This window comes from Rhipicephalus sanguineus, chromosome 4 (assembly GCF_013339695.2).
Source record: "Rhipicephalus sanguineus isolate Rsan-2018 chromosome 4, BIME_Rsan_1.4, whole genome shotgun sequence".
Lineage (NCBI taxonomy): Eukaryota > Metazoa > Arthropoda > Arachnida > Ixodida > Ixodidae > Rhipicephalus > Rhipicephalus sanguineus.
Window position 1 is genome coordinate 53,893,128 of NC_051179.1, and position 27,768 is coordinate 53,920,895.

The following is a 27,768-nucleotide window of genomic DNA, read 5'->3' on the forward strand; positions in this document are numbered from 1 at the left end:
TCCATCGCATTTCCCATAATTTGAAAAAAGTTATCTCGAAGTACCATGTCAATGTTGTGTTTTCAGCGCCGTGCAAACTATCAAAAATTTGCTCTCTCACTTCTAAGGGTGGTCGCATGCAGTGTTCCAAGCGGCATGCCACTCAGTTCACCGCATGCGCGGCGAACGTTGTGTACCGCGTTCCTTTGAGCTGCGATAAAGTATACATAGGGCAAACGGGGAGATGTTTCAATGAAAGGGCGAGAGAGCATAGTTTGTCAATCAAGAATAACGCTGGTGGCCACCTTTCGGAGCATTGTAAAAGGTGTGGGTGCAGCCCGGAGTTTGCGCGCACTGATTTCCTTAAGCGTTCTCATGACAGAACAGAAAGGGAAATCGTGGAAGCATACCACATTCACAAGTCTGGTGATAAGTGTATCAGTGTACCTTCTATCACACTCTGTGACAAGGAACTCGCCTTCCTAGAAGGTTATTTGTAAGCTACCATTCTTTGGCGTAGATGTTTTGTGCTGTTGTCTTTGTTTATAGGATTGAGTGTTTTGTTTTGTTTTTTTAAACTTCGTTTACCACTGTTTTCTGACGCAGCTCCTTGTTTTTTAAGCATTGTTAATGACCTATTGTTTTCTTATGGTTTTTGACGCGGATCTTATGTGTTCAAGTTTTGTTTTGGTTTTTATGGTGTTAGGGGAAAATTGTTTATTTTACTTACGCGGCTCGTGGTCAGGTTTTTAGGAGTTCCGTTGAGCATATGTGCAGATTCTGTAGACCACATTTCTTTTTTGTCCGACGGTGGGGTAGTTTGTTTCCTCATTGCTAGGATGGTTCGTTGATGGCCTGTTCAGTTTTGATGGCGCCTGCTTCTTTTGGGTTTCGATGTTAAGGCTTGATTTTGATGTTAAGGTTTCTTGAGTGCGCATGCGTCTTTCCAGGTATATATATATATATTTTTTTTCATATGTAAGTGTGTCGCGGTCTTCAATATCGGACGTTTTCTAACGCCTTTGAGCGGTAGGTACTTGATTCGGCGTGGTGCGTGGCCATGACGCGGTTTTTTGGTGAGGTATTGGCACTTTTGTTATCGGGTGGATGATTCACAGTTGTTATCGCCCTAGCTGGTTGCTTGTATAAATTTTACATGTCTGCTCAATAAACCTCAGTTGAAAGTTGAGCGCCTGTCCTGTGTACCTCTTGTCTATGTCCCCGTCCCATAGCGCTCGTATGTCCGTATCATGGTCAATACAGTCCTAAAACGAGGCTAGCAATGCTCAAAACCACGTTAAAATAAACGAACAAGATCTAAAATAATACAATTAACAAGAGTAACCAAGAAATAATCCCAAAATTAGCTTAAGATCACTAAAAACGCTTCGAAAACGTGCGGCTGACACCCGCGCCGCGCAAGAGAGGGCGCCACCGCCTCGCCAGGCACGCCGTTGCTCCTCCCACCGGCGCTTCTTCTGCGCCTGTGTTACGAACTCCTGCGAGAGATCATTCATAGAGAGAGACTAACAACAGCGCAACGATAATCGCTGGGTGCCCGCGCTACGCACTTTCTCAGGTTTTGCAGTAGTGGAGCTGCATTTGTCGCTGGATTTAGAACTACACTAATCGCTACACCAGAAAGAAATTTTTTGTGTCACAACGGGAATGGACTTAGTGAATACGTGATAACTTTTATGGTTTGACTGACTTACACAAACTCTCCCAAAGTGCTCTTTTCTGTAATTTTCTTCACTGCCGTGATTTTCATGAATTATATATCATCTGTGAAAATAAGTAGCCGGCGCTACACAAAAGCGCCAACATCTCCTAAGCAACATATAGTTTAAAAAAAAAACCATCATTAATATTGCCAGGCAACTGCTGGGTTCTGGCATCCATGGCCACTTTGACCCTGCACAAGGACCTCTTCAACAACGTGGTGCCCGAGGGCCAGAGCTTCGAGAAGGACAAGTACGCCGGCATCTTCCACTTCCGTCTGTGGAAGGCCAACCGATGGATCGACATCGTGATCGACGACAGGCTCCCTTACCGGGAAGACGAAAAAACGCTCGCCTTCGTCTCATCCAGCGCGAGCAACGAGTTCTGGAGCGCTCTCCTGGAAAAAGCCTATGCCAAGTGAGCCTATATTTCAGAGCACCACTGCTGGATGAAAGATTCTTGCTGTCTTCTTGCTGTTTATAAGTATATATAAAGAATACAGATGGACGTACACATTGTAGGGTGTGGTTTTGGGCCAGGATTCTCCTCGGAAATTTTTCAGGGGCGGACATTTTGAGAACGGGATTGAAGCTTTCAACCCTCCCGTATTTCGACACACATCCACATTTGAGTTCTGGCCGCGCATTTGTGGCATCCATGACGCGCGTAGGTAACAGAAGCAAGGGCGCGTGTGTTCAAGTGCTGGCATTGGAGTTGGCAATTTTTTTATCCATAAGGCCTCCTGTTCAGACTCCTCTTTACATAACCAGGTAGCGGGAGGCACGTCTCGGTGGCTTCGCGCACGCAGAGTTGCTAATTATTGGTTCCTCAGGCGCGCATTTCAACGGACAATTGAAGCGATGGGCGGTGTACCGAAAGTGATGGGCGGTGAAGCCGATCGGTGGGTGGCATTTCCACCACCGCCCACCATGGGCAGAACCCTGGTTTGAGCTGTAGGTGTCGGTGATCCATAACTTCGTTTCTGCGCCAAATCAAAGTGGACAAGGACACAGAAAGGCGAAAAGTGCGCAAGCGCAATACACTTGTACGTTTGTACATGCACGTTTCGTCTGTTTGGGTCCTTGCCCACTTTGATTTGGCGCAGAAACGAAGTAATGGACGTGCACAGAGGCGTAGGTTTCCCATGAGCCAGTAGAAATGGGGCAGCATCCAATCGACGTGAGCTGCAAGTACATGGTGGCCGGCGGAAGGGTAGTGGGGGTGGGAGGTGTGGAGGCTAGCACACATTTACTCTGCCGTAACTCATGGCTCTATAGGAGACATTATTCGCGAACCTGATGTCGCATAAAGAAGAAACTTCACCGTGAACATGCCGTTCATGATGGAATACCAACGTGTCCAGACTGCCAGTCTGATAAGCATCTCTCGGGCGTTTTGTTATTGTTATAATAATAATAATAATAATAATAATAATAATAATAATAATAATAATAATAATAATAATAATAATAATAATAATAATAATAATAATAATAATAATAATAGCAGTAGACTAGCAGTAATGAACGAAATGTTAACCTAGAATTGTAGATTGCACTAGTCTAGTGCCCTACGTATAGACCGTTTCCCTGAGGGAGCTGACACATTTCACTCGTACGTGCGACTCTGCATGAGGCTGCGCACTGTACGTACTGTTGGCGGGAAATTTCGCTATATATATATACGACATGCATCGTTTCCCTTTTGGTAAAGCCGGATGTACGACCAAGCAAACATGTCACTTGCGAGAAAGCGCTTGTCCTGTGTACATCTTTTATTCTCCTTTTTGGGTTTTTGCATCCCTTTAAAGGCAAATGTTCGCAAATGCACACGCTGTGCAGGCTTCACGGTGGTTACGCTGCCCTGGTTGGAGGTAGCGGCAACGAAGCCCTGGGCACCTTCACGGGAGGCCTCACGGAGCAGCTTATGCTCGAGCACCCGCCCAAGAATTTGTTCCAGATTATTCAGAAGGCACTGGCGAGGAAATCGCTCATCACGTGTTCCATCGTCGTAAGTCCATTTTCTTTTTTCTCTATTTGAACTTCAGAGAGCCTGTTGTGACACGCCGTGACAGCTTACCAGCTTACCTGCTGCGCTGCTAAGTTCGAGGGCAGGGGTTTTGATTATCGGCCCAGGAGGCAGCATTTTGATGTAGGACAAAATGTGAAAACAGCTGCGTACACAGGTTTAGGTACAAGTTATAAAACCTCGGGAGCCCATGATTATTAAGGCGAAAGCCTTAGATGGCTCAACAAACGCGAAAAGTGACCGGCGGCGGCGGCGGCGTCGTCAACACGAAGTGATGCAAGAAGTCATCATAGTGTGACTTCATCATGACGTCACATTGTGTGACGTTATATGATCACATATTCACATGGCATCTCCGCCTGGTGAAAGGTGGGCCGATGCCGGAGGCACTCCAAGACCATGTGAGGTGCAAAACGCTTCCATGACCTCCGATGCCAGGGGCAGTGCAAAACCACGTTAGGTGTAGAAAGCTTTCGTGTGAGGGAGTGGGGAGGGGAATTAATAGCACTGACAATTGGGCGAGTTGGTACAGATGCATGGCCTCAGAACGGCGCAACAAGGAAGACGAAAAGGCGCGTGTGTTCGGGAGGGGAATTAATACAATCTACTAAGAACAAAAGAAGGAGAAAAGGAAGAAGAGTATGGCTTTCACCGTCGTGTCGTCTTAGGTGAATGCATAAAGGATCATGCGACGTTTCCGTAGTCTCTCTATGACGTGCCTCGTAATTATATTGTAGTTCCCGTACTTCTACCCCCCCCCCCCCCCCCCCCCCCCCCGATTTAATTCATGTAAATAGAGAGCCCAGTGAGGTAGGCGCATGGATGACAATATCTCGAGTGTCTATCGTTTTTCGTGTGCTCTTGTGCAATTCGATAATGAGTGGAAAGCAACGGTGCATCAAATAACAGCCATTTTTTTAGGATTGCACGCTTATCCCTCCTTCTGTAATTACCGTGTTGAATTTCGTTCACATTTATTTTTGTTTCACTTTCTTAACGCACGACAATGTATAAAGGAGTACGTACTGTTGTGAGCGTGAAAGAACTTGTTTTACCTGGCAAGAAATCTTGCTATAGTATATGAAGGGTATCCTGGTCCAAGGCTAGAGAAGGAAAATGTATGGGATTGCGAAGCTGATTGGATTTTCAGAGAAAACGAAACAAAAGAGGAACGACAGGCATGTCAACCAAGGAAATGCCCGGTCATTACAAAAAATATTGTAAAAAGAAAGCCACAGATGTTCATGTTCTGCTTCCACTTATCGTATACGGTCTACAAACACTGCAATTTTCTGTCTCTTTGCAGGAATCAGAGAAAGGCAAGAAAGGACTACAAGCTTTTCACGAGTACAGCGTCACTGGTGCCACACAGGTAAAAAAAAGGTTATTCGTACTTAACATATTGCGGGAAACGATAAACACCAAGGTTCTTTGATGGAGACATTTATGTTAATGCTGAATGCATTGCAATTATTTTATCTCACACAAAGTTGGGTCATCTGTACGTCAGTTGTTTACGTTTTTCCAGGTGCGACGTTGATGTCATGCATGTGATTACTTTGCTCGAGTGAAAAAAAGAAAACGCGGCAAGGAACTCAGCTGACTTTATTACTTGGACGAAGTGAATACGCAGCGTTTAGACACGTTCTTTAGCGGCAAGTGCCCAAAAGGGGGCAAGTGCCGCTTTTGCAACCCCTTGCCGACGCCCATACGTGCCACTTGTCTACTTACTGTGTAATGTCACAGAGAACGGATCCGCCGACCAGCGCATATGTAGAGGCATAGTTCAGACGGGGCTACGTATATCAACCGTACCGAGGCCAGTTACAAGACTACTCGGGCCAAAGTATCGAAGGAATGATTTCGCATTTACAACTGCCCAAACACGTGAAAATACTCTCCCGGCGGAGTGAAGGCGGATGTCGTTAACACAGGGATATGGGGTCTGGCGAACGTGGAGACTGGTTAACAACTATCTATGAGCAGGATTTGGGGACACGTGCATTTGGGGTCGCGTGCATCTCTCACCGGTGGCAGCGACGGCCAGCCGTAACTGAAGGGGAAATAGGCGAAAAAAATCGTATCTGACAAAAAAAGCTAGTCACCAAAAAGGACTCCAGGTTCTATAGAGCAGAGACCAACCGGAACACTCTGGTAAAATTGCAGTGTCGCACAACAAATCACGTGGCTTCCCTGAGTGTTTAATACTTTACAATGCGACCCCATGCGTTTCTCATGGGTGGTGTTCAACTGTCCTGGGAAGCCACACGCTTTGTAGTGCGATACTGTAATTTTACCAAAACATTCCAGGGGTCTCTTTGTACAGAACCGGGAGTCTTTCTCGGTAACTAGCTTTTTGGTCAGATATGATTTTTTTTTGCCTATTTCCCATTCAGTTACGGCAGGACGCCGTTGCTGCCGCCAAAAGATGGCGCCACGTACAGATGTCCCCAAATCCTGGGAATCTACATGCGTTAAGATTCACAGGTGACAATGACTGGCGTGTTCGCAATTCTTTCTTGCATGTTTCCTGGCGTTTTGCTTCTTCAGTAATTGAGTTCATATGGTTAGCGCTTGCGCTGGTCACGTCCTTTTTTCTTCCCACGTCCCGATTTTCACAAATTTTCACAATGTTTTCTAATCGTATATTAATAAATCTGTCAATCAGTTAGCCATTATTACATGACTCTGTCGACGTTCTTCTTAGGTGACAGTGGACGGACGGGAGGAGCGAATTGTTCGCATACGAAACCCGTGGGGAAGTGGAGAGTGGAAAGGCGCTTGGTCTGACAAGTATGCGTTGATTTCTTGTTATACATTTGACGTTTTTATCACAGTTAATCTAGGAGACACTAAAACCAATCGTGAAGCTCGTTTAGAAGACAGCAACCTGTGGCCATTGTTTACTGAAATATGTAGAAGTGCGGCAATAGTTCAAAATATTTTAATTTGGCATTCTGCCTGTTGAGCTACATTGATGCACTGCGGTGAAGTTTTCATAAATTGCCCGAGGGTCAATCCCCGGAATTCCTGGACATGAAATAGTGCAGGATTACTTTTATAGTATAGTAAAAAGGATCTCAATGTTTATTCTATTTAAGGTATTGTATACGGTGTTTGGATGCGGAACTAACCACACATTTAGGGAGGCACATATAATAAGTGAGACATTGTGGTGGTGAAATTTTGGAAGTGTGTTCACGCGTGGTTAATTCCAGCAACGTAGTTCCATGTTTACCTCTAAGTACACTGGTGTTCTTACAATTCACCCACATCGAAATGCTGCCGCCATGGCTGGCAATCGAACCCGTGTCCTTGTGTTCAGTATTGCGACACCTTGCCTGCTCAGCTATCGTGGCGTGCCAGGAGCGTAGCCAGAAAAATTTTTCGGGGTGTTTCGGGGTGTTAAATTATACTTTATGGTTCGTGCGTGCGTTTGTATGGGTGCGTGCATAGACAGACCTGCAAAATTGGAAATTTTCGGGGGTGGGGAGAGTTGAACCCCCCCCCCCCCCTTCTTCCCCTCTGGCTACGCCAGTGATGGCGGGTCACGTCTTCATTCAATGTCGATCCCGCGATTGAGTTGTGAATAATTTTTTTTTGTTCTCTTCTGCTCGTATGTCGCCGTAGGCGCTGCTGGACGGTCAGTCGCCATGACATGTAATCATTGCAGGTCAAAAAAGTGGACCAACGTGAGCGAAGAAAAACGACAGGAGTTGGGACTCGTGATCAAAGAAGACGGCGAGTTCTGGTGAGTCGGGCATACTTGGCGAGAATGTGGGACGCAAAGCGTGTCCAGGTTTTCTGTATTTTCAAAAATGAACGTGCGGAGTGAGAGATAATATAATAATAATAATAATATTGTGAGCGCTGACTATATAGTTCATCTTCATCTGTACAGAAACCATTGTAATCATCATCTTCGTTGTCACGCGGGCTGCGCCGCTTTGGACATTGAAATATAACCTTTCGATTACTGAACTGGGCGTCGTCTCATAAGTGGTGGAGAGTGCTGTGGTTCCCACGTCCTCTTGCTCTACCGGTCACCCCTGGAGCTCTGGTCTGGTCGACGGTTGTGCTCGCAAACGACAGTGATGGCACAAAACAACGCCTCCGCTGCCGCAACCGCTTCTGCTCAGCCAGTTGGGCCTAACTACACAGTGAGTACGTCGCAACGAGACCCTCCGGTATTTTCCGGCCTTCGCGGTGAAGACGTCGAGGAGTGGCTCGATAATTATGACAGAACCAGTGTTTGTAATTATTGGGACGAGGCCCACAAACTACGCTACGTTCCTTTTTACCTCAGGGAAGTGGCTAAAACCTGGTTCTACAACCATGAAAGTGGCTTTCCTGATTGGGCAGCCTTCACGGCACAACTCCGTCAGATATTTGGTACATCTGCAGGACGCTCTCAGGTAGCGAAGCAGAAGCTCGCAACCCGCATCCAAGGGCCCGACGAATCAGATACGTCGTATATTGAAGACGTTCTGGCTCTCTGTCGCCGTGCCCAAAGTGACATCACGGAGGCCGATCGCATCCGTCACATACTAAAAGGCGTGAACTCTGTGGCCTTCAATGCTCTCGTCATTCAGAGCCCAAATGCAGTTCAGGACATAATCACCACATGCCAACGCCTGGACGTGCTCTATTCCATGCGCCTTCCACACGCCTCCTCTGACGCTCGTTTTGCTGGTGAACATGAATTGCGAGCCCTGATCCGCACCATTGTCAGAGAGGAACTTCACGGCCTTGTTCCGGGCAACACAGCCACTTCGCCTGTCCGCTCTCCTCCTCCCAACCTGCGTGAAATTATCAAGGACGAACTGGCATCGATGACAAGCGTCGCGCATGCCCCGTCTCCTGTACCCTTTCGCATGCCTTCGTACGCAGAAGTTGCATCACGGGCCCTTGCACCAATCTCATCTGCGCCTGTGGACGTTGGGTGCGACCATCTGGCGTCGATGGCAGCACAGGCACCAGTGCAACCACACTACTCTACCTGGCGTCCTTCGCGCCCCGTCTGTTTCTACTGTGGCATACGGGGCCATATATCCCGTTTCTGCCGCCGCCGTCAGCAGGATGAACGACGTGGCTATTCTGCTTATGAAAGAGACTTTGCCCCAAGATCTGATGCCTACGCTCCAGCACCGTATCCATCCTCCTCACGTCGGTCGCCCTCACCTCCACTGTCCCAAGCCATGCCTCGTCCTTCTCGTTCACCTCGCCGCCGTTCTCCGTCACCATTTCGGCGTACGACATCACCCTTGCGTCCTGCTCCGATCTCTCTGGACAGCCACTCGGAAAACTAGAAGCTGCAATTTTTGGAGGGGAAACTGCTCGTTGTCGAAACGTCACAACTCCTCCGTCTCGCCCAGCAAATTTACTGCCTGTTTGTGTGGAAGGTGTTTGTGTTGACGCCCTTGTAGACACTGGGGCCGCAATTTCAGTCATTAACCGCGAATTGTGTTTTCGTCTACGGAAAGTGCAAACTCCTTATGTCGGTCCCCTGTTATGCGGCGCTAATGACAATCCGATTTGCCCGACCGGACAGTGTACTGCGCGCGTTCTCATCGACGGAGTCCGCCATCATGTACAGCTGGCTGTGCTTTCTTCATGCGCTCATCAGATAGTCTTAGGCTGGGACTTCCTATCGGCTTCGTCGGCTGTCATTTCGTGCGGTCAACCTCTCATTCGTATTACGGACACTGAGCTTTCTTCTGCTGCCGATTTTTCACCGCCCAACCTTGTCACAGCTGCGGATTTTCTCCTGCCTTCAGGGCAAGAACGTGTACTTACGATCAGGTCACGAGACGTTATAGATGGCGACGCGGTGGTTACACCTTGCCAGCGCTGTATTTCTCGAGGCATCGCCATCGCATCTTGTCTAGTGCGGTTCACACGTGGTTACGCAAGCATCACCGCCTACAACACGACGCCAGAAGCCCTACTGCTGCCAGAGGGGACTACTGTTGCCAGCATTACCGAAGACGCACCCGTATGTGTCGTTACTGTTTCAACTGACTCGTCATTTCCACAGAGTACGCCCGCGGAAGGTTCATCGCGTGCTCTAAAGGCCACTTTGAGTACAGATCTCAATCCGACCCAGACTGATGCCTTGCTGACCATATTAATGAAACACAACGCTTGCTTTGACGTTTGTTCCGATGGCCTGGGTCAAACAACAGTGGCCGCTCATCGCATCGACACAGACGGATCTCGTGTCATTCGTCGCCGCCCTTAACGTGTATCAGCTTCTGAACGCAAAGTTGTAGAAGAACAAGTCAACGATATGCTCGCACGCAACATTATCAGGCCTTCGGCAAGCCCGTGATCTTCTCCTGTTGTGCTCGTTAAAAAAAAGGATGGCTCGGTGCGATTTTGCGTCGATTATAGAGCGCTGAACAATATTACTCATAAGGACGTCTATCCTATGCCTCGGATCGACGACGCTCTTGATACTTTACAAGGTGCCGAGTACTTTTCGAGCCTCGACTTGCGCTCTGGTTATTGGCAGATCCCGATGCACGAGTCCGATAAAGAGAAGACTGCATTTGCCACACCTGATGGACTCTTTGAATTCAATGTAATGCCTTTTGGCCTCTGCAATGCCCCAGCCACATTCGAACGAATGATAGATACGGTACTGCGTGGATTAAAATGGAAGACCTGCCTTTGCTACCTGGACGACATCGTCATCTTTTCGTCCAGCTTCTCACAGCACCTGGAACGGCTAGACGAAGTTCTGACCTGTCTAGCTAAGGCCGGTCTCCAGCTAAACACTAAGAAGTGTCGGTTTACCAGCCGCAGCATCAAAGTATTAGGTCACGTTGTCAGCAGACATGGCATTGAGCCCGATCCCGACAAGGTTGCTGCAGTACTGCACTTTCCTACACCAACCACACCTAAAGACCTTCGCAGCTTCCTCGGCTTAGCGTCGTACTTCCGCCGCTTTGTGCGTGATTTCGCCACTATTGCAGCTCCTTTGCACAAGCTTTTGACCGCGAGCACAACTTTTGTCTGGTCGGATGAATGCGCAGCCGCTTTTCACACTCTCAAGCGATGCCTCACATCGCGGCCAGTGCTTCGGCATTTCGACCCTGCAGCGTCTACTGTCCTACACACTGACGCAAGTGGACATGGCATCGGTGCCGTCCTGCTGCAGCGGAACCACGCTTCCGAAGAACAAGTCGTGGTCTACGCGAGCCGCACTCTTTCTCCTGCTGAGCGAAATTACAGCATCACCGAACAAGAATGCCTCGCCGTCGTGTGGTCCGTACAAAAGTTTCGCCCTTATTTATACGGCCGGCATTTCACAATCGTCACTGACCATCATGCTCTGTGTTGGTTATCGTCTCTCAAGAATTTGTCGGGACGCCTTGGCCGCTGGGTACTGCGTTTGCAAGAGTATGACTACAGTGTCACATATAGGTCGGGTCGGCAACACCAAGATGCTGACGCTTTGTCGCGGTGCCCGCTCTCGCCAAGCGCCCAAGTGTCGCCTTCAATCTGTTCACCACCGACCAGCCAAGTGACCAAGCAGACGGCCGGTAGTCCGAAAGAGTCCGTTGCCTCAGTAGACATTCTTTCATCCACAGATCTCACCTCGCTCCAACATGCAGATACATACTGCCGCACAATCATCGATCGGCTTACTGGCTTATCCCGTGCCCCCAACAGCCGCTTAAGACGACAGCTTGAACGTTTTAAACTTCGAGATGGAACGTTATGTAGGCACATTTAACACCCTCTCGGTAACCAATGGGTTCCAGTCGTCCCTCGTTCACTTCGTCTCCAGGTTTTACAAGCCCTGCACGACGACCCGACAGCTGGCCACTTGGGTTTTCACAAGACTTACGAGCGCGTCAAAACTCGGTGCTTTTGGCCTGGCCTCTCAACAAGTGTGGCGAAGTACGTCGGTTCCTGCGCGTCATGCCAACACCGAAAACGTACCACATCTCTTCCCGCAGGCCCTTTACATCCTCTGCCGTGCCCGTCCGCTCCCTTTGACTTCGTGGGCATCGACTTATACGGACCCCTCCCGCTTACGCCAGCCGGTCACCGCTGGATTGTTACTGCCGTGGACCACCTCACTCGCTACGCGGAGACGGCAGCTCTTCCCTCTGGTGCTACCTCGGAAGTAGCCGATTTTGTCCTGCGCGCCATTATTTTGCGCCACGGTGCCCCTCGTGTTCTCCTTAGTGACCGTGGCAAGACATTTCTTTCCCATGTTCTTGCTGAAGTCCTCGAGGCCTCTAACACCGTACATAAGACCACATCAGCATATCATCCGCAAACAAATGGTCTTACAGAGCGTTTTCACCGAACTTTGTCCGACATGATATCCATGTATGTTCAGCCAGATCACAAAAACTGGGACACTGTACTCCCTTTCGTCACGTTTGCATATAATACTGCCATACAACGCACGACGAATTACAGCCCGTTTTTCCTCGTGTTTGGCCGTGAACCGACTTTTGTTCTGGACACCACATTTTAAATGCGAAGCATTTCTTAGCGAACTTCTGCGACTTTGAGCGTATCTATCTATCTATCTATCTATCTATCTATCTATCTATCTATCTATCTATCTATCTATCTATCTATCTATCTATCTATCTATCTATCTATCTATCTATCTATCTATCTATCTATCTATCTATCTATCTATCTATCTATCTATCTATCTATCTATCTATCTATCTATCTATCTATCTAGCCGCCTACGACTTTGTGCTCTCCTGGTCGCTTGGTTCATCGAATGTGCACCAAAATTGGTATGGCGTAACATGACTGTATGACGAACATAAATGACAGGTCATAACATGAAAATCATGACACGTATGTCATGTACAGCATGATTTACATGCTACGCTCATGGTGCGTTGGCGGCCGTTTCGCTAGTTTGATACACACCAAAATTGGTATCTTGCGACCTGACCGTGTAACGAACATAACACGAGATGACATGAAAATCATGACACGCATGTCATGTACAGCATGACTTACGTGGCACGCTCATGGGGCGCTGGCGGCAGTTTCGCTAGCTTGATCTACCCCGAAATTGGTATTGCGCGACGTGACTGTATGACGAACATAAAAACTCGAGTTAACATGAAAATCATGACACGCATGTCATGTACAGCATGACTTACGTGCCACGCTCATGGAGCGCTGGCGGCAGTTTCGCTAGCTTGATATACACCAAAATCGGTATCTTGTGACGTGACTGTGTAATGAACATAAATAACACGAGTTAACATGAAAATCATGACACGCATGTCACGTACAGCATGACTTACGTGCCACGCTCATGGGGCGCTGGCGGCCGTTTCGCTAGCTTGATCTACCCCGAAATTGGTATTGCGCGACGTGACTATGTGACGAACATAATAACACGAGTTAACATGAAAATAATGACACGCATGTCGCGTACAGCATGACTTACGTGCCACGCTCATGGGGCGCTGGCGGCCGTTTCGCTAGCTTGATCTACCCCGAAATTGGTATTGCGCGACGTGACTATGTGACGAACATAATAACACGAGTTAACATGAAAGTCATGACACGTATGTCATGTACAGCATGACTTGCGTGCCACGCTCATGGGGCGCTGGCGGCCGTTTCTCTAGCTTGATCGACCCCGAAGTTGGTATTGCGCGACGTTACTGTGTGACGAACATAAATAATTGGAGTTAACATGAAAATCATGACACGCATTTTCCTCAATGACATACAAGACGATGTGTGCAGCTCTTTGCTGGCTGCTTCGCATTACATCGATTCCCACAATGCGTGGGATCTGCCGGCTTTTTTTATCCACGCCCTCTGTTCCATCTTCGTCCCTTCCAGAAGAGTTCGCTGCTCGCGTCGCCCGCTGCCGTGAAATTGCCCGCGCCAACACTGCTACCATTCAGGACAAGAGGAAAGTCCGTTTTGACGCGAAACGTCGAGTTGTTTCGTTCCGTCCAGGCGACCAAGTCCTCCTGTGGACACCTGTTCGTACCCCTGGGCTCTGTGAAAAATTTCTTCATAGATATCTCGGTCCATACACCGTGCTGGAAAGGACATCTGCCGTGAACTATCGCGTCGCTCCATCCAGCGCGGCTACTGATCGTCGTCGCCGCAGCACCGAGATCGCTCATGTCTCTCGCCTGAAACCATATATTCGGCGTTCCTACCCTTAACCTGCTGCTCGCTTTCGCGAAGGGGGAAAATAGTGTGAGCGCTGACTATATAGTTCATCTTCATCTGTACAGAAACCATTGTAATCATCATCTTCGTTGTCACGCGGGCTGCGCCGCTTTGGACATTGAAATATAACCTTTCGATTACTGAACTGGGCGTCGTCTCATAATATCTGTGGTTTAACGTCCCAAAAACAGGATATGATTATGAGGGACGCCGTAGTGGAGGGCACCGGAAATTTCGACCACCTGGGGTTCTTTCACGTGACCTAAATCTAAGTACACGGGCCTCAGACATTTTCGCCTCCATCGAAAATGCAGCCACGGGAGAGAGGAGGGAGCCTGTAAGAGGAGAGGAGAGCTCTGGCTGCCGTCCTAGTGTGTGTCGCCTAAGCACGCGCACTGTCTCGCCATGATATGCATGTATCCCAACAGGACGACACTGTGTAGTACGAGAAAGAAAAGCACTAACAGAAACTGCTTCGCCCTTTACCCATCCTATATTCGTTCTATCAACAGCTGGATAGGAAGTACGCCTTTACCGTTTTGGCAAATGAGGGTGGCATCAATATAAGAACGATAAGATAACTGTCACATATAACAACAGTCCATTGCGTCTCAGTAACAAAAACGGCAAATAGTGGTTCTCAGCTTCGCAGCGCTCCAAAGAAAACATACAATCTGAATGCCACCAAATATACTCTAATCTCGTTCAGTATGATGTTTGAGTTTGATGTTTTTCAGTTTGAATCGCTGCCCGATAATAAAATGACGAAGCTTCGTGTCCAGAAACTGAACAATATATTTCGAAAGACGTCGTAATGGTGCGCACCATATTTTTATGTTTTCATGCATTTAGTCCCTATCGATACATGCGCGGCACGGCGCAGTCGGGAGTCAAACCAACAGCCTTCATGACCAGCTCCATAGCGTCATAGACAGGCATTAAGCCATCATAGAAAAAAAATTATAAGCGGATTATAATTAAAAAAAAAGAACAGCATGTTACACTCTAGATAACATGTATGAAGGCGGAAGCCTGCTGTACAATTGGCAATGCATTGTTATACAATTGGTGATAAGACTTTCTGCAGGACGTAATGAGTCGCAGTGTGAGAGACACACAATAAATTACTTGTATGTTCACACTCGATTGTAATGTTCCTCCCACCTCCACTCCAGCTTCCGGCTCCTGAAGTGGCGTTGCACAGCCTCCGAGATCGGCCCACCTTCGACTGATCGACGATGTCGATTGATGACGCCATGTAGTGATGTCAACGTGTGACGTCATTATGGCATCATGATTACGTCATTATTCTGGCGACCGGTGACTTCATGATGACATCACAAGATGACGTCATGCTGAGACGTCATCGCTCTATGGTAGAAGGTAACGCGGGTTTTTGGAAGGAGCCTTGCAAGACCTCTCGAGACCTTACGAGATCTTTGCGAGCCTTTGCGTTATCTCAAAGTCTCGCGGAGGGGAATGCTAACATAGCCACATTATGGCTTTCACCTTGGTAACAAAGATATTGCAATTTACGCAGGATTTCGGAGGAGGACTTCCTCAAGTATTTCCAGATGATTGACTTCTGCCATCTCGATCCCGGTTCCACGGTTGGTGAAATAAAGGAATCCGGCACGGAGAAAACGTGGGAGGTGGCGAAGTTTGAAGGCTCCTGGGTTCCTGGAACAACGGCTGGCGGCGCCGACGAAAATGATGGTACCCCATGAGAAAACTCTAAATGTGTGTTAACTGCGCCCAAGTTGTAAAGTGGCGTTAAGTAAGCACAAGTAAGAACAAGCTTCCAATTGCTTATGGGAGTTCTATATGTACTTATAGGAGTTCAGTAATAGTTTTTCTTAGTGTGCTTGCAAAGAATCGTAATATCCGACCGAAACACGAACTACTAAGCGGTATAACTGTTTTACGCTGTAATAATTGTCATGACTCACCAACTAGCCCCAACCGCTACCCTTCTAAGGTATAACTGTCTTTGACCCGCAGAAAAGTTCGCCACCAATCCGCAGTACATGATCACTCTTCACGAGCCGGACGATGAAGACCAAGACGGCGAGTGCACGGTCATCGTGGCGCTGCTGCAGAAAAACCGTCGCGTCTTCCAGGTTCACGACGACATGTGGCTCAACATCGGCTTCGTACTCTACGAGGTAGTTGCACGTTTCATGCATGCGCTTCACTTTTGCTTGAAACGATGATCCCTTTTGAACATCCTTATGGCACATTCAGCTGGTAGCTACAGTGCTCTGACTCGTACTGCAATGACAGGGAACCGTTCTTGATCTGTGCCATTGAAGAAGTTTTCAGCTACTCGCCAGAGCGTTTGTAAGCCAGAAAAGAAAACAGATAATCGCTGTTGCAAACAGTGTGCTCAGGCACTGGGGATGCCATCGCGATGATGTCATGCCAACAGCGGAAGCCGCAGGATTCACGCGACCGGAACTCTTCACATGTCAGTCGCGCCCAGCGTTCGTAGCACTCTGAGCTAGGGCATGGTGCTCTGGAAAAAAAAAATTACCGCCGAATGTAGTCAAAACTCTCGATTTCTATAATCCGAATGTAACTGTTGTCGCCAAGGCGCCCTATATAGAACACTCGAAAACAATAGGCCTATTGTAGTCTGCCTCGGTGGTACAGTGGTTATGGTCCTCGGATGTTGACCAAAAGGTCGTGGGTTCGATCCCGGCCGCTGCGGTCGAATTTTGACGGAGACGGAATGCTAGAAGCCCGTGTACTGTGCGATGTCAGTGCACGGTAAAGAACACCAGGTGGCCAAATTTCCGGAGCCCTCCACTGTGGCGTGCCTCATAATCATGTCGTTGTTTTTGCACGTAAAACCCCGGATATTATTTTTTTTTAGACCGCTTGTACTATAGAGACACTGGTCTCACTGAAACACCTCATTTTGTTGAATGTTGTGGTGTTCATTTCTGTACGGTTCGGTATTTGTCTCGGACTGTGTATACCACGTCATTCTTCATCGTTCTCACCCGGAGTAGCGGGCGTGCCGCCAAGCATGCCCGCCTCCCGTCTTTCTCCGTCGCTTTCCAAAGCTTCATGCATACGGAATAAGCAAGTTTTGGTAAACTGTGGCATCCGATGCAGTTAGCCTTATGAGTGGTGCAGTTAAAGCTTAAAGTTTTGCTAGTTGGTTTTGACTTGGAAACATTTTACTACCGAGAATAAGACAGGGAGTAAAAGGAAGCACACAGGGCGACTGATAATCGGCGCTGGGGATAGGCTACATTTATAGAGCCATGCAAGTATTTTCATCATAATCATATAGTAATTATTATTATTATTATTATTATTATTATTATTATTATTATTATTATTATTATTATTATTATTATTATTATTATTATTATTATTATTAAGATAGGAAAGTTTGGGAGGTTACTCAGAACAAACATTCAGTTTGCTACCCTACATTGGAGTGTGAGAGAGGGAACTCGGAAGGTAAGCAAGAAAGATAATGCAAAAGGGACGTACTGCAATGTACCGCTCAAACTTTCGAACTTTTAATTTGTCATGGAGAAATGTAGCGACACTGGATTGAGACATTATCACCTGGAGTGAACTGCAGCATCTGTTTTCCTGAATATCGTTTCCTTTTATCGCAGATCGAAGACCCCGACAACTGCCCGGCGCCGTTGACCATCGAGTACATGGCGGATTACCGACAAGTGGGCCAAAGCAAAAACTTGAGCCCTACCCGCGAAAACACCACCCGGTTCCGGCTGCTTCCGGGCACCTTCTGCATAATTCCGTGCACAGCGGAATCCGACAAGGCGGGAGACTTCCTTTTGAGGATCTACACTGAAAAGAAGTGCCAGTGCAGGTCAGCAGTTGCACGTTTTTACCGTGAATGTGTATCTGAAAACTTGGTGAAGCCCGCGCGTATGCGTGGTTCGATGATAACCGAAGCCTCCTTTGATATTTCCTAAAATGCTGTTGTTGTTGTTGTTGTTGTTGTTGTTGTTGTTGTTTGCTGAATAGCAGCAAGGTCGACAATTGGGCTAGTTGGTAAGGTTCCAATATACACCATATAAAAAGGGCTACATAGTGTAATCTCTTACATCTTTTCCAGAGTAAAAAAAAATAATCGAGAAGTGGCATAAAGAAAGATCCTGTAAATGTTTCTTACTTTGTCAATGCCCCGGTAACGAGCACTAAAGCTTTGCTTAAAAAGTAATAACTCATCAGAGATGCAAGTACGTATACTTTCACGCGAATAAAGAAAGGGTGCATGTTGTGTCTTACTAACAATTCCGCGTGTTTCTACCGACAGTGCAGTAATAAACCGTATGAATGACACTCTCTTTCAGGGAACATGACGAAGCACCTGCCATCATTTCAAAGCCCATCGAGGTATGTCTCTATGGTTGAACCCCATTGAACACGATCTCTGAAAACTGGTGCAATCATACGAAGCCATATCGTTGGCTACAGCAGTTCGTAGACAGTTGAATAAGCTGGAGAACTGTCTCCTCAAACTCGCGAATAAAATGAGTTCTGAGTGTGTGTTTTTTTTTCTTTACACGTCTGATATGGACACAAAGAAATTGGAAAGGCACTTTCACCGTAAAGAAAGGATGTTTTAATTACGATTACAGCATGGAACACCTCACGTGCTTTTTTTTTTCGGCTGCAAGAAAAGCACCAAAAAGCCCGTGCGAAGAAGCGTTAATAACACAGGCAGTTAGAGCTTCTAATAATATAAGTGACCTCGCATTTCGATATTACCGAGCAAAGTGCAGTACAGCCTGCATTTCGAGGACATGGGTAACGATAGAAAACTGAGCGTTTTCGAGGAGAAGGCGTCATCACTTAGAGGACGTTATCGGCTGTAACGTGTTTTACCTGTACGGCGCAGGACAAAGAGAAAGAAGACGGCAAGGACAAGCCGGGCAAAGCTACCGGAAACGAGGAGAACGAGATCGACGGTGACAAGAAAGAGGGCGAAGACGGCGGTGACGATAGCGAAGAGGAGATCGACCAGAACCTGAAGGACGCATTCAACGAGGTGGCCGCTGAAGATGGCACCGTCTGCTGCAACGCGCTGAAGACGCTGCTCAAGAACGTGTCCGAGCAGAGTAAGTTAAGGAGTATACACCCCTTGATCACTCTCGTAGAAATAACGGAAGGTGTTAATCCACTGCACTTAGCATGTTGCATGTCTCTTGGAAGCTTGCATAAGGAATAGGTGTAGAAGCTTCATCCTTATCAGTATGCTACTCCCCTTCCCTCCCGTGCGCCTTGGAAAGAGTGTTGTAAGAGAGAGAAAGAGTGCTGAACGATGACCAGTCGATTTGGTCATTCCTTATTCACTTAACATAATGCGCGTGCATCCCTTAAGCTTAATTTATTGTGCGGTAGCTGACATGCACAAACGGAAGAGAACTCAAAGGGCGAACACTTACTGGCATCAATTTATTTGGCTGGCTGTATAGCATTAAGCGCTATTTCACGAATATAGCTATATCATTGACTCACTTGAGCAGCACACTCACCGCACAGCGAGGGGGCAATTATGCTGAATCTTAGATTATACGAATGCAGCCGTTAGCTCAAGGGTAAGTATAGAATAGAAAGAGACCAGAATATATAGTGAAGTCGAGCTACGCCACGTACTGTCTCGGTTTTCTTTGCGACCAACTCATTAGGATAACAGGCATACATTAAGTTACCAGCCTTCCCTTTCTTCCAGTGCAGGGTAGCAAATCAGGAGAGCTTTGCTATCCTTCCTGTCTTTGCTTTCTTTCTCTCTCTCTCTCTTTCTGAATAATCTTTCTCTAATTTCAGATGGTGGTCCTTTGGACTTCTCCTTGGACATATGCCGAAGCATGGTGGCACTCATTGATGTATCCTTCAATGCAAAAAAAAAAGCGATAAAGGAAAAAAGAAGGAAAACAGTTTGGAAAGTACTGTAAGATTACCTCATATACGTATGTGGCCTATATTAGACACTGAATGTGCCTGTTCGTATATTGAATTCGACAAATGTATCCACATGTCATAAGCCTTTGCGTAGCACACGTAATGTAATATCTTTTAAATAATGATTAATAAGCGCAAATTTATGTTTAAACACCCACTTTAAACACTCGCAACTCGCGCTAATTAGTGAAAACTTCACCGATAAAGTAATTTTTATGATATTAGGTTAAGGCATGCTGCCATCGAGGCACTGCTTTGGCGCCCGTTATGAGTTCACACAAAGAAAGCAAAAATAAAACTGATTACTGCTGTCATTGAAAGAAAAAGCTTTTATGGAAAAACTCCCACAACCCTGATGGAAACTGTGCATTTTCACCAATGAATGTTGCTCGTGTTACCTTGACATTTTTGTCACAGGACGACTACACCGGCACGTTGACAGTGGAAGAGTTTGCCTTACTTCACAAACATATTCAGAAGTGGAAGGCAAGTGATGATGAACTTTCGTTTGGAAAACAGTAGTATATACAATTGATGACATTCGAAAAATTCCGCGGCCAGCATAAATGATGCAAAATGTGGCTGGAATGCCGAAGCGACGATATACTCTGACCACCTTGCAAGAGATTAACACACCGTGAAGCGAAAATTGTAAACGTACAACTCGAAACTTGAAAACTAGTAAGATAACAAAGAAACGCGAAAGGAAGTTGAATAGTGCGCAGTCAGCGATGGAAGTTGAGATTAAATGCCCCGTTCAAAAGGTTTAGGCACTGCAAACAAAGAATCTTGACTCGAATATCAGTTGGTGCCGATCGTATTTGCGCAGCATAAAACCTCCGCGTGACAAGAAAACGGTGGAAAAATAACACGAACGACCACGCTCACTTTCTGTCGAGGGAGCGGAGCTTAGCTTCGAAAGATGGAAGAAGTCACTCGCACGCATGCCCCATACGTAAGAAGCGATCCTTTGTACGTCACTGACCGCGACGCGTGGCATTGGCTCTTCATCCCATGGTGGACGATGCGTCATCCAATGAGGACCGCCAATGCCGCCACTGGAAATGCTCTGCGGTGCAAAATTAAAAAAAAAGCAAAATATAAGACGCGGCTCGTGACGTGAACATCATGTGCTCCCTTGCTTCCGGTACTTGGGAGAATCAGGAGGAAGTACGCTGCCGGGGACAACCGTGGAGAAAGTTGGGGACACTAGCCGAAGCAAGGGAAGGTACTATGGGCACTGAAGCTCGCCTCAGAGATCCATAGTCACATAACCGTTCAATTTCATTTAAGTTGTTCAATCCTGAACCAATACGAAAAATTCTTTCGGCAAGGCACTTTCTGGATGGCCACGACTACATCCAGCCTGTAGCCAAAATTTTTGAAAAGGGCATGTTCAGTGAACCTTACAGAGGAGTCCAGGTAACACGTAATGTAGATGACCATGCCCCCAGATAAAACATTCTTCAAAGGTATACTGCGCTAAAAGGAACAAGGACACAGAAAAGGGGGCATGTGTTGTCCCCCCTTTTCTGTGTCCTTGTTCCTTTTAGCGCAGTATACCTTTGAAGAATGATCATCAACCAACTAGCCCAACTTGCTGCTCTGTTCCAGATAAAACAGTAGAGGACGCAGATGATTGGGTAGACTGATAGAACAAAACGATTTACAGGCGTTGAAAAGGAGCCCACTGGCGTAAGACAGTAGTATTTGGAAATCGCTTGGAGGTGACGTGCATTGGACTTGAATTATGCTCACGGTAATATCGATCCGTTACGTGCTTTCTTTTGTTGCAGGAGGCGTTTAAATCGTACGACAAGGGCTCTACTGGATACCTCAGCACGTATGCATTAAGAAATGCTCTTCGGTCCGCAGGTGAGCTGAGGGGTGCAACTCAAAGCAATCTGACATTTTCTGTTGCACAATTTATGTGAGGAAATTGAGACATTCAGGAGTTTCTCGAAAGAACATTTGTACAGACGTATATCGGTCGTACACCGAAAATAACTGCATTTTTTTAAAGCAAAGAACGCAGCATTACAGTTTCTGTAGGTACAGTATTGTGAAACAAGTTCCAGATAGAGATAAAGTCTGTGGAAAGAGGAACTATAGCTTGCGAATAAATCTGCAGCATTTATTAAAATCTTCGAAGTGGCCGAACCAATAGCATTCATCCGCCCCCTTTTTCTTTGTTTATTTTATGGATAAGCGAACATAAACGTGAATATCAATCCCCTTGCTTTCTTTTAGCTCTTCATAAACGAATAAAAGGCATGTTTCGTGGCGTCAGTTTGCGCCAAATTCCTCGAAGCTGCAATGTTGCGAAGTCACGTACATCCAATAAAGGGACGACGCCTGACCACGTCCGAATCAATGGAAACTTATTTCAAACAAACTATCGTATGTCTTGGGTACTGTAGGGGCTGACTTATGCAGGCGTTGTCATTAACGAAGGCAGCTGCCGACACTCATTAGAAAATAATGCTTTACAAAAAACTAGTGAAAACAACGCAATCATTAGTGACGTAATATTTCTTCGCAGGCTACAGCGTAAACCAGCATGTGCTGAAGGCCCTCGTGCTACGCTACGGCCACGACCGCAAGATCAGCCTGACAGATTTCATAGGCTGCGCCGTCAAGCTCATGTGCATGATCGGTGCGTACGAATTTTTAACTAAAACCTACGACTAATAAAGGAGACCGACCACGCAGTTTAAGTAAACGCTTTTACTCAAGGACTGAAACCTGACGTTTCGGGACCCACAGAAATCAACGTATAAATAGCTGGCTCCCTACTACGCGCGGGTGTTTCATTTTTTTTTTCTGCGAAATGACGAATGGATTTGTAATAAACGCTTGGTAAAGCCGTCACGACGGCTTTTAACTTCCCAGTAAAATTTGCCTTAAACTTCTTGGTTGTTGTCTTCTATTACTTAAGCATATGGCTTCTTTTCCAACTACCATAGGTCAGCAAAAAATGTGGAGCTCGCTCAGACTCGCTCATGAAATATATTTTGCCCTTAGAGCTCACTCGGACTCAGACTCAGCAAAATTTTCCTCAACTGTACTCACTCGGACTCAGGCTCACTAAAAGTTTTATATGCCGGACTCACTCGGACTCAAATTCACCAAAATATTACTCACTGGGCTCGCTCAGACTCAGACTCCCGGCTCGATGTGAGTCTGAGTGAGTGAACTCATGACAGGGGCGTAGCCAAGGGGGGGGGGGTATGGGGGGGTTCAGCCCCCCCCCCCCGAAATTTTTCAGTTTTGCTTGCGTATATAGGCATGCACACATACAAACGCACGCGCGAACATACATAAAGTATGGTTGAACCCCCCCCCCCCGAAAAAAATTGCTGGCTACGCCCCTGACTCATGAGTAAGTTTGCCGACCTATGCCAACTACACAGATTTCTGTCCAATGTTCACGTACAAGCCACGCTAACGCAGCAGCGCTTTCGGTTTATCGGTTATATCAGACCGTGAAGTAATTGACGCCGCTAGTGAAAACCTCCGTAACACAGATGACGTGTATCATCCCCAACATGTTGCCGTGTTAAATCATGTGACAACGAGCCTTAGAATGTAAAATGAGAGCCGTAACATCGACAGAAAGTGAGTGGGTAAGGATAACTGTGACAATTTTCAATATTGTCGTGCTTCTTTTTTCGCCTTTTCCTAACTGACGGTGGCGGCGCTGTAGGCGGCCAACAAGCCAAGGGCTAAACTGCACCTCCATGTTCGTGTTTTTGTCATTATGAGCATTGCGAATGAGTTCGCGTTTTTTTTTCTTTTATTCATACCTACGATTTTGGTATAGCTGTGTGAGAACCGCCCCCAAACTTCTTTTTTTTTTCTTCGCATTTAACAAAGAAAGAAGGGGTTTAGTAACGACAATGTTTGCTGCGCCTTTTCATTCAGTTGCAGTTGACCACATTTTTTTTTAACCTTGGTTGTTGTTACGTGAAAAACCCTGCATATACGCATATCAAGTGACTCATGTCATTTTCCTTTCTTCTTCTTCCAGACATTTATGAAGCGTGGGACCCAGAAAAGGAGAACGAGGTGGTGGTTAGTCGGAATGAGGTTAGTTGCGCACTTGTGAAGCTGAATTTTAGATCACGAAAATCGTAATGGACGAATGGCGTGTTCATCTGACACAACTACTCCGCTTTTTGTTTTATCTCTTCTTTTCAGTGGCTCAAGTACACGATGTACTGCTGAGCGTCCGCTCCTATGGTGTTAAACTCGGAAACGGATGTCCGAGCTCCAGCTGTCGCTTTATAGCATGCGGGACTACATTATAATAACGCCGGAAAATAAAATAATTTTACTTTCGACGTTTGTCTGTGTTCTGCGCGCCAGAATGGTGAGAATGCAAAACGGAGACTAAGTAGAGACCATGTGTGGCAATATAAATAAAGGGATACTGACACGAAAGTTTTCAGTAGTCGCTTTTTTGCGTCAAAACAAAAAGCAAGCTTTTGAAAACCTAGAAAACGTACTGGTAAGCGTGAGTGCGCCCTGAAAAATAATTGGAACATGTTCTTAAAAGCTAGATTCGGTTCCTACTGTACCCTGATGTCACGACGCGGTATGAGCTTCTCGTCACGTGCTCGCGCAAGATATCGGGACGTTTCCACGGTCGCTCCATTCCCTGGCTCCTCTGGTGACGCACAAACGGTCATTTTGCATGGTTTGGTAAATGGCGGCATCACAACCAGCCATACCGGTGCGTGAAGTCACCAGAATTGACACTCAGTAGGTGCGCCCAGCGAAAATTGACTTTAATGTCAAAATAAAATATCTTATCAGCATTCCCCGAGTATCACACTTGCTCAGAGCTATCTCTGTATATCTGTATATCTGGGTTTGTTCGAAAGCCCGAGCTGGATGCGTATGTACATGAATCGTCCATGCATCACACACGTGAAGCGAAGTTCACGAAACGGCAATTATCGCGGGCACCACGTGCCCGCATTGCCTATAGCGCCCTGGAAGGACCAGCTTTCAGCAATGAAGACAAATCCAGTGTAAAAAAAAAGTAAAAGAACTCAACCAATTAAGTTCTCAACCATTGGAGTGGCCTCCATGACCCAGAAACATTGAAGACGGTACGTCGCTAAACAGTAAACTATAGAATGGGTGTTGTGACGTGGCGGGTGTACGGTTAACGTACACCATAACTGCAGGGTGGCTTATGAGGCACGTATACACGGACATTATTACTTTCGCATTTCACACCATCTGAGGACACGGCCGCTGCGGAGACGCCTATGTCACCTGGTATACCCTCGAGGTAAGCGGGAATTCCGTCAGTCACGCCAAATTTGCAGGCAATTTGAACAAAATGTCAGCTAACCTTGCCATTTGAAAGAAGGCCTTATATGACCAATATATGAAGGAGGCCATATAAGAGCCACCTTTCATATATGCGTCATTTCTGAAGGCGACTTGGCGTCGGGATTTGAGAAAAACACCAATACCAGTATTCATTCTATAAGACAGGGCGTGCAAACACGGACACAAGAAAGAAGTCAGGACACCACAAACGCCGAATACTTACCAACTAGCTCAGCTCTCTGTTATTCTAAACCAATACCAGGCCTTCTCCTTTATTCGCCGCCTTCTGTCTTATCTTTCTCCCGAAGCGGGAGGTAGGGTAAACCCGGTATTTTGGAGGTGGAGGGTTTGGGTCACTACGAAATTACCTCTTGATTTATTTATTTATTATTTATTTGATTTGTATACATACAAGCACAAGGACACAGAGAAAAGAGGGAGAGAGCAAGCTGGCAACTGCCACCAAGAGGGGCACAACGCCTGCCTGCTCTTTCGGGAGGAGGGAAGAGACAGAGGAAAGGAAGTTAGGAGGAGAAAAAGAGGAAAGGAGATAGGAAGTGAAGAAAAAAAAATTGACGAAGACTTGGACAAAAATAGGTAAACACACACACACACACACACACACACACACACACACACACACACACACACACACACACACACACACACACACACACACACACACACACACACACACACACACACACACACACACACACACACAAAAAGGAACGCTTATAGACGGGTGGACAGATCTGTTTGGTCCATAAAGGTCAGCAGAGCTCGATGGGCCTGGTCGCGTCGAGATACACAACCTCTCGGAAAGAGGTAATCGTCGATGGTCGCGCATTTAAGTCCGAGGAATTTATATTCCTTAATCAGCAAAGCCCGCTGCGTAGCAAACGCGGGACAGTGTATTATAAGATGCTCAAGTGTTTCACATGAGCCACAAGCTGCACACAACGGACTGTTCACACGTCCTTGACGGAATAAGCGTTCGCGCACCAATACTGAACCGACTCTTAGTTTATATAACAGTGCTCTGGAACGACGAGGCAAGCCACGACCACGAACACGGGGAGGAAACGATCCGTTCGCGACACGCTGGTCTGGGTGCTGCTTTAGGAGAAAAAAAAACATTCGAAGAGAAAGCCGACTATCGGCCTTGCCCACCAAATTCTTTTCTGGTGCGGACAGCTGTCCATAGCGGGTTTAAGGCTCACGAACATACTTCCTAAGAAAAAAAAAAAAAAAAACTGGACGAAGACAGTCATGTCCGGGCCGCGGGCCGCAAGCGAAAGGTCTGCGGGCCGCGTGTTTGAGACCCCTGGTCTAGGTACTACTGACGCATTTTTAATGCAACAAACAAATACACTGTAAACCACTTTGCACCCTTAAGGGGGTTTCAAGCAAGCAAAACACCCTTTTGCCTAACCAAAATTTGCAAAAATTAGGGTGTAAGGGTGTTTTCCTTCCCCAAAATAGCCTTTAAGGGGTAATGCTCTAACTAAACACCCTTTAGGAGTTAAGGGTGTTATGTGTTATCGAAACACCTATGGCCCATACCACAGCGTGCCAGATGATAACTGGGAGTCGCTGATTAAAATGTCGTTGGATCTTAGGCGAGTTTGGATTAAAAGATATGTCTCTTTTAGGGCTATCTACAAGCATACCATAAATTTACGCCTATTCTCTTAATGTGTAATCTTCATTTATACGGAACAGGAATATCTCCACCAGTACTGAACGGTGGCTTAAGATACTATGGCTATATATACCGGATGGTCAGTGTAAGGCTGTGTAGCACGAGCGCTCCGTCCATGTGGTATTTTACAATACGCCCTGTTGTGTGTGCGGTTTGGCGCGTGCGTACACCTTCTATGCTGATGTCATCTATAAGTGCATGTTCCCAGACTGGTAGATTGTTTTTTCACATTTTTCAGTGATAAGGGTGTTTAGGCCATTGGAAACACCCTATGGTATGGGTGTTTTGATACGTGAAAACACCTTTTTCCTAGGATGTAAGGGTGTTAGTTATAGACACGGCAAAACCCCCTTAAGGTTGTAAAGTGGTTTACTGTGTAGTACGCGGTACGTTTATTTTTTTTATGTAACAATAAATGTTGGAAAAGGAAGTTTCAGTTGATGATTGATCGTCATTTGAGGTTGACCTAGTTTCAAGGCATGAAAAAGCAGTTTTAAAAGAAACTCAAATCGACTGCATTCGATGCATCAGGACAGCGACGATCGAAACGGTGCTCTTTTGAGTGGTTTTCAAGACTCATATAATATGCTGACCGTATTTTGTGCATTTCCTGTTTCCTGTCCTGAGCTTCGTGCACTCTGTTTGGAGCATAGGGCAAATATAGGGCTTTCTTGGTCGTGGTAGTCGTGAAATGCAGCAGCAGTGGCTTCTGCCCGAGAGAATAATGGAAACAGAGAAGTTTTGAATCACCTTTAGGAACGTAGCGTTGATAATCACTTGAACGTTAAGACGGTGGCCCAATATCCAACGTCAATGATGTCCTTTGAATTCAGGTTTAAATA

At 46.5% G+C, this 27,768-nt stretch overlaps 1 protein-coding gene across 1 annotated transcript in view; it reads left to right on the forward strand.

Annotated features, from left to right (window-relative positions):
- LOC119390005 (calpain-A) overlaps positions 1-24,218 on the forward strand; it is a 47,348-nt gene extending 23,130 nt beyond the window's left edge. The window contains exons 4-19 of the mRNA XM_037657506.2: positions 1,857-2,118; positions 3,543-3,711; positions 5,036-5,101; positions 6,437-6,522; positions 7,403-7,480; positions 15,461-15,636; positions 15,922-16,085; positions 17,559-17,776; positions 18,264-18,306; positions 18,812-19,031; positions 19,741-19,799; positions 20,293-20,361; positions 21,672-21,750; positions 22,418-22,531; positions 23,906-23,964; positions 24,076-24,218. Coding sequence (XP_037513434.1) covers positions 1,857-2,118; positions 3,543-3,711; positions 5,036-5,101; positions 6,437-6,522; positions 7,403-7,480; positions 15,461-15,636; positions 15,922-16,085; positions 17,559-17,776; positions 18,264-18,306; positions 18,812-19,031; positions 19,741-19,799; positions 20,293-20,361; positions 21,672-21,750; positions 22,418-22,531; positions 23,906-23,964; positions 24,076-24,102 — 1,889 coding nt within the window. The 3' untranslated portion in view covers positions 24,103-24,218. The remainder of the gene's footprint in view (positions 1-1,856; positions 2,119-3,542; positions 3,712-5,035; positions 5,102-6,436; positions 6,523-7,402; positions 7,481-15,460; positions 15,637-15,921; positions 16,086-17,558; positions 17,777-18,263; positions 18,307-18,811; positions 19,032-19,740; positions 19,800-20,292; positions 20,362-21,671; positions 21,751-22,417; positions 22,532-23,905; positions 23,965-24,075) is intronic.
- Positions 24,219-27,768: the final 3,550 nt, after the last annotated feature.